Below are 6856 nucleotides of genomic sequence, written 5' to 3' on the forward strand. Positions count from 1 at the left end.
AATGAGTTTCTCATCAAAAATTGGTGTCCTTTCAAGGATGTGGGTTGTCGGCTGCTTCACCAAAATTGCATTTGACTCGAGCCACCCCAGCTCGAAGTCCCCATCGGCCCCTCATTCATATAACGTCTTAACTGATTGTCAGCCAGACATAGACTAAAAATCTATATCATTTCAAAAAAAATATTGGTAGAAAAACCGACAACTTCTAAAATAATATTCAAAATATGGTTAAAGAATCATAGACAGAACATAGACCAACTTCGGTTCCGAAATTAAAAAAAAAAATCCTTTTGCGTATGCTCCTGGTTTGGTACTCATTGACAAAGCTGACTTTCCTTTACAAAGTCGTCCAATGAGTTTCTCATCAAAAAATTGGTGTCTTTTCAAGGATGTGTGTTGTCAGCTGCTTCACCAAAATTGCATTTGACCCGGGACAACCCAGCTCCAAGTGCAACTCGGCCCCTTATTCATATAACGTCTTAACTGATACATAGACTAAAAATCTATATCATTTCAATGAAATATTTGTAGAAAAACCGAGAACTACTAAAATAATATTCAAAATATGGTTAAAGAATCATAGACCGAACATAGACCACCTTCGATTTCGAAATTATAAAAATAACTTTTCCGTATGCTCCTGATTGTTACACATTGACAATGCTGACTTTCCTTTAAAAAGTCGTCCAATGAATTTCTCATCAAAAAAAATTAGTGTCCTTTCAAGGATGTGAATTGTCGGTCAAATAGCATTTGACCCGAGACACCCCAGCTCGAAGTGCAACTAGGCCCCTCATTCATATAACGTCTTAACTGATTGTCAGCCAGTTGCCTACAGGTCATCCTTCCCTATGATTTTGGGCTTTTCAACCATTCCTTCCGTAATTTCTCTCATTCGTTTCCCAAGGGAATAAAACTTCATTTATTTCTAGGTCTTTTTTTAAGTTAGAGTCCTCGAGAAGCTTTCTTGATTTCGTACATTCCTGAGCTCCCAGCTTGCTTGTAGATTGAAGGCCCATTTAGTAATCCCTCCGTACAATTTTTTACGGTCCTACTTCCTTCCACGATAGAATTAAGTCACAAGAATATAAAAGAGAACTACCAGCATTGATCAAGTACAAGTTAACATTACCAAGTTGGTAGAGGTAAATAATCGGACCTCGACTATTTTTCATATTCATTCTATATGATGGTTTTAGGTTTCTTCTCTCTCTCTCTCTCTCTCTCTCTCTCTCTCTCTCTCTCTTCTATCTTATTCGAATGTTACATATGATCCATTATGTGTCCTTTGAAGATTTTTTTGTTCATATACGCACTTTGGGCTTCGATGGCTATTTTAATTGGACTCGGTTGGTGCAATACAAAACAAAATCACAACCCATATGGGTTTTTAGTTCCGGTTTAAATTTACGAAATATTTAATGGTTAATGAGGCCCCAGTTCAAAAAGTGCAATAGAATGATTTGAAAATGTATAAAAAATTAAATTAAATTTATTCTTTTTAAGCAAGTTTTTTGCACTCGCAGCCCACTCCCTATAAGCTTTCAATAAAACATAAAATTTGTAAAAAAAATGCAGCAGGTTAATGATGCACCGGTTGAAAAATTTAAAAAAACATTTTTTGAAAATGTATAAAAAAAAAATTAAATTGTATTCTTTTTAAGCAAGTTTTACACTCGCAAACCACTCCCTATAAACTTCCAATAAAACATAAAATTTGTAAAAATATCCAGCACCTTTTCCATTACGGCAATTTACTTGGCAAGCATTTGAAGAACAAAAATCTTAATTTGATTTTTTTTAATTAACTATTCCTAATTATTAATAATTTGTTTTTTATTTTACGACCATTTTCTCTAACAAAAAAACCTATAGGACCGAAGTTGTACAAACAACCAGCTGCCAAATCGAATCGTGGCATCATTTTAAATGCCGTCGAATATTGTGTGTTCCCCGGAGCGGTGAATCGTGATGCCAAACAAAAAGTTCTAGAGAAAATTGCCCGTTCGGAGGCCAAACATTTCCTAATACTGTTTCGTGATGCCGGCTGTCAATTTCGGGCATTGTACAGCTATACACCCGAAACGGAACAGGTTGTCAAGCTGTATGGTACAGGACCTAGTCAAGTGGATGAAGTTATGTTTGATAAGTTCTTTAAGTAAGTTTTGAGGGGTGATGTAGAAAATAATTTAAAGAAATTAATATTAAATTTCTCATTTTGTTTGTAGGTATAACTCTGGCGGAAAATGTTTCTCCCAGGTCCATACAAAACATTTAACCGTCACCATTGATGCTTTTACCATACACAATTCCCTGTGGCAGGGCAAAAAAGTTAATCTACCCAGTAAAAAAGACATGGCTTTGGTTATATAAACAACAAAAGAAAACAAATGTAGACAGAATATTGGAAGAATATCATTATTTCCCGTTTGCGCCCCAACTACAAATATTGGCCCATCTTTCATCTGCTGCTGCAAAAAAAAAACAAAACTAGAAGGAAAAAAACCAACCCCAGCATCTATACAATTTATAAGAATATTCTATGCTTGCTAATAGGTGTGACAGCATTGAATGTATTTAACAACAACTACTAGAACACAAAACAAAAAAACACACAGTCTTAACTACTACCAAAAATTAAAACAAAAACTAATGCCCCCCGCCTTTTACGAAATGTATTCTCTGGAGGACTAGGTTTGGGGAATTTCCTAGGGGAACGTAGAATAATTTTAAGGTTTTCTTGGAAACTTGGATAATTGAGATATGTAATCCGAAAATCCTTAAACATTTTGTTTCCCAAGAATGGAAATTACCGAAACCTCAGCCTTGATAATCTTGTGTTAATATTTATTTAATAATTATTAGCCGTTTGATTTTTTGTAACCCCTCCCTTTGTCTCCAGTCCACCACCCACCACCCCTCTATTAAAAATCTCCACAAAATCCATCATCAAATCTAAAACTTAAGTATTGATGAAAAAAGATCAAATATTTACTATATATATTAAACAACTAATAATATATACATATAAATATATAAAACAAAAGTAAATAACAACAAAGTAAATTGAAGTGAAAAAAAAAAACTGTAAAAAACGAAAAAGAAAAAGAAAAACTATTTCAACACTCTAAGGAATATTAACGCAAAAAATAATGCAACAGAACGAAAGAAAGAAATAAGTATGAAACAAAACAACAAATATAAATGAAAAGTCAAAAACCCCACTCTCTCCACCCCACTCTCCCCTCACCTCACCCTTCTTATAATTCTATTATATAATTATACTCTAATATTTTATGCTGAAAATGCATATAAAAATAAATTTACAAACAAACAAAAAAATAAATATATATATAAATATGTATTACTTATATTATTAATTCGTTAAATCCCTCGATGAAGAAGAAAAGGAAGAAACAAAGATAACAAGAAAAAAAACACATAACCTTATATAATTATAAATTAATTAAATAGTTTTTAAACAAATAATCTATAACTTTTTTAGTCTGAATCATTTCATTCATTACGTCTAGCCAACCTCAATTGTTTTTTTTTGTGTTTTGCTACAGAATCTTTAATTTTTTTTACCACTCCCTTTTGTTTTTCTCGATATTAATCTCCTTACCCAAATGGCATACTAACTTCCAAACAGTTAGGGAAGTCTGGTCAAAATCCAATCCAACCCCAAACTTCCAACAGCAACGTAGCTATCTTTATATAAATAGTCATTGTCAAGCAATCATGATCATGATCCATTAACATAAGTCTAACAAACAACAATAATATAGCAGATATAAAAAAAGGAAACTAATTCATCTCAAAAACAAGAAACAAGAAAAAAAACAAAATCGTTTTCACACACACACACAGTTATATAAAAACACTCACACACCCATATATTCACAATGGTTTTTTGTGCCGCGTCAAGTCAGTTTCAAAAAAAAAATATTTTTTTAATTCATTTATAATTTTTTTATATATAAAATGTTTTCTGAATTTATTTAATACCAACACACCACTCACACAGAATACCAACACACCACCCTCTACTAAAACAAAAAAAGAGAAGACGAAGAAATATTTAACAAACAAAAATACATAAAAAAGAATGAGGAATTCCACACATATGTACTTTATTATTACTATTATTAAAACAACAAAACAAACAAAAACGAAAAATATTTTGTATTTCAAATAAAACCATATTAAAACAAGTCTTGTTTAAAAAAAAACATAATTCAGTGTTTTCTTCTCGACTTTTTAAGAAAAAAATCCTTCATAACCTCACTTTTGTGGGAGATATCAAAAAGTGTTGGGTAGTTACGGAATATCATATCTTGAACATTCAGTAAAAAAAATATTAAATGTGGAAATCAGGGACTTCTTTGTTAAGGAAGAAGGGAACCAAAACTCCTTAGTTTCTATTTCAGAGCGAAGTTTAGACCAAAGTCTTAAAAATATTGACCCTTTGACAAAGGGAGAGTTTGTGGGATTCCTATTAATTGGGAGTCCTCTGCAGCCGTATCGAACATATTTTTGAACTTGAGGTTGGACTTTTTTGTTTTATTTATTTTTTTTATTACTTTTTTATTAACGTTTGTTGAACCCTTGCCCAGGGAGGTACATATGTACCAGTAGGAAACTAAAACTCCATTTTTGATATTTCAGAGCATAGTAACGTCCGAACTGAGGACTCCCTTCTGGTTAGACATGATATTTATAAATGTTCCACGCATTGACCCTAAGTAAGTTTGTTGACATCCTATCAATTGGGAGTCCGCACGAATTCATAAACATCCAATGATTGAATACAATGTAAATGCCTTGAATATAATGTATATTTGAAAAATTTATTAGTTGAGCTAACGTTGGCCAAAATACGAACTTCGTGTGCTTTTTTTAAAAATAGACAAATTGCCCTGGGAGTTATGTACCAGAGGAGGACCAAAACTCTACATTTTATATTTCAGAGCAAAGTTAAGATCTAACTGAAGACTCCCTTCCTGTTAGACACGATGTTCCAAACCTTTAAAAGTATTGATGCATTAAGAGTAAATTACTTTTTCGGAATCCTATCTATCTGCAGTTCTCTCACGTCTTCCCAAAACTTATTTTGAACTTCAGATTCGACATTTTTAATAGTTTTCAGATTTTCAATTAAAGTTTCGGGTGCCTTTTAAGGTTAGTGATTGGTCTTATATCTTCGTACTTTTCCGGTCACTTATACAACGTATGGACTAAAGCGGCAACTCTCTCAAGGCTAGTTTAGTTCACCCCCATTTTCAAACTTGAGGTTTGTTAGCAATAATTTCTGAGTTCCTGGGTTGTTTTGGCCCTCATAGATTGAGTTTTTTGTTTTTCCAATATTTAAAATTGCCTTGCCGGATGTTTCCCAATTGCAACCTCTCTGGATACATATTTACATGGAATATTAGGGCCCCTATATAGTTAGATTATTCATAACTCCTCTTTAAAATCCAAATATTTGTAACTTTATATATATCTTCTAAGTAGATAAAGCCTTTTCGTTCCCCTATAAAATTAAAACCTTGAAAATATTCTAAATGTTTTTTTCTTTATTAACTATTAGCCTATAACATACAAAAAACCGTAATCCTAAAATTGAAAATCATCACGCATATCATTGTATGACAAAACATGTTCCTTAATCTTGGAACCGTCGACCCAGGTGACAAAGTCTTCCAGATTGCGAGAAACCAAAAAGGCGGGATCTTTGACCATTTCAGTGCCTACACGGACATGGCCGGCCTCAATTAGATCTGTGGCATTTTTAATGCTTTGTGAAAGTTTATCTGCAAACACAAAAAGAAAAATGAATAAAGATTGACTGGAAAGAGAGCTTTCCAAACTTACTCTTAACCATCACCACTGGCAAACGACGCCTACAAAAACAACTAGCCGACACCCGACTGGCCACTTCCAAATCATGTTTTTCATTGATCAAACCCATGGCATATAGCTTTTCGAGCAACAGAAATGAGGCCTCTGCTTTAAAGGAATCGTGTTTTTCCAATTTGGCTATTTTCTCGACCAAATCGCGGACATTGCGTGACAATTTGTTGTATCTGTAAATAGGTGGGAGGAAAGAACATGAGTCCACTTGTTACATTTAGGCATTTAAAAAGTTCACTTACTTTGTATAGTCCTCACGTTTGCGTATGTGATAACGTCTCAGCACCGCATTCTCCTTGCCTTCATTATCAACTTTCCAGGTAATAAAATCAACCTTTTTCAGAAGTTTTTGTTCATGATATTTAAGTTTACGGACCATGTTGTTCTTTTAAATAAATTTACTGCAGAAAAGGGGCTTGTAGATCGACTTTGGCCTATTCAAATGTGGAAGATGAATGTTTACAAAAAAGTTAGGGTGAATAGGTCGAAAAGTGGAAAGGTAGGAAAACATAGATAGACTTTGAAGAAATGTAGTGTAGTTGGTGAATAACCGAGTAATCGTTGATAGTTTATATGTATATGTTTACATAGAAGCTCTTTTTCTAAATGGTGATTTAAGAACAATAGAAAAGGTTTTTTTTTTTTATTAGAACACATATATGGTCTGCTCCGAACCTATAAGAATCTACTAGTTTTGCAAATTTCTCCGATATCATAAAGGGAAAATCTGTTATCGAAATAAAAACTTTTACATTCTTGCAGTCCTGGAACAGAACAATAATAATTAACTAATATTATGAACAAACATTTTGAAAATGTTGACATATTAATGTCCACGAATGTTGACATTCGCCATTAAAGAAGTAAGGTTCAATGATGAAACTAGCCCACAAACCGTAATAGACTGTTACGTTTTCTAAATACATTGACTGCTTTTGCAATG

General features: G+C 33.0%; 2 protein-coding genes across 17 annotated transcripts in view; one reads left to right on the top strand and one right to left on the bottom strand.

The window, feature by feature from the left end:
• LOC101899783 (patronin) overlaps positions 1–2649 on the top strand; it is a 54580-nt gene extending 51931 nt beyond the window's left edge. For all 16 annotated transcript variants that reach the window (XM_059126276.1, XM_059126286.1, XM_059126280.1 and 13 more), the window contains 2 exons: positions 1876–2158; positions 2229–2649. In XM_059126276.1, coding sequence (XP_058982259.1) covers positions 1876–2158; positions 2229–2373 — 428 coding nt within the window. In that variant the 3' untranslated portion in view covers positions 2374–2649. The remainder of the gene's footprint in view (positions 1–1875; positions 2159–2228) is intronic.
• Positions 2650–5556: 2907 nt separating this feature from the next.
• Positions 5557–6341, bottom strand: LOC101896490 (U3 small nucleolar ribonucleoprotein protein IMP3). Its single transcript, XM_005191947.4, has 3 exons — positions 6156–6341; positions 5875–6086; positions 5557–5813 (listed from the first exon to the last, which is right to left on the bottom strand). The coding sequence occupies exons 1-3, from the start codon at positions 6290–6292 to the stop codon at positions 5617–5619; spliced, it is 546 nt and encodes a 181-aa protein (XP_005192004.2). The 5' UTR covers positions 6293–6341; the 3' UTR covers positions 5557–5616.
• Between the last annotated feature and the right edge of the window lie 515 nt (positions 6342–6856).

The sequence above is a fragment of the Musca domestica genome, unplaced genomic scaffold (assembly GCF_030504385.1).
Source record: "Musca domestica strain aabys unplaced genomic scaffold, Musca_domestica.polishedcontigs.V.1.1 37, whole genome shotgun sequence".
NCBI classification, from domain to species: Eukaryota; Metazoa; Arthropoda; class Insecta; order Diptera; family Muscidae; genus Musca; species Musca domestica.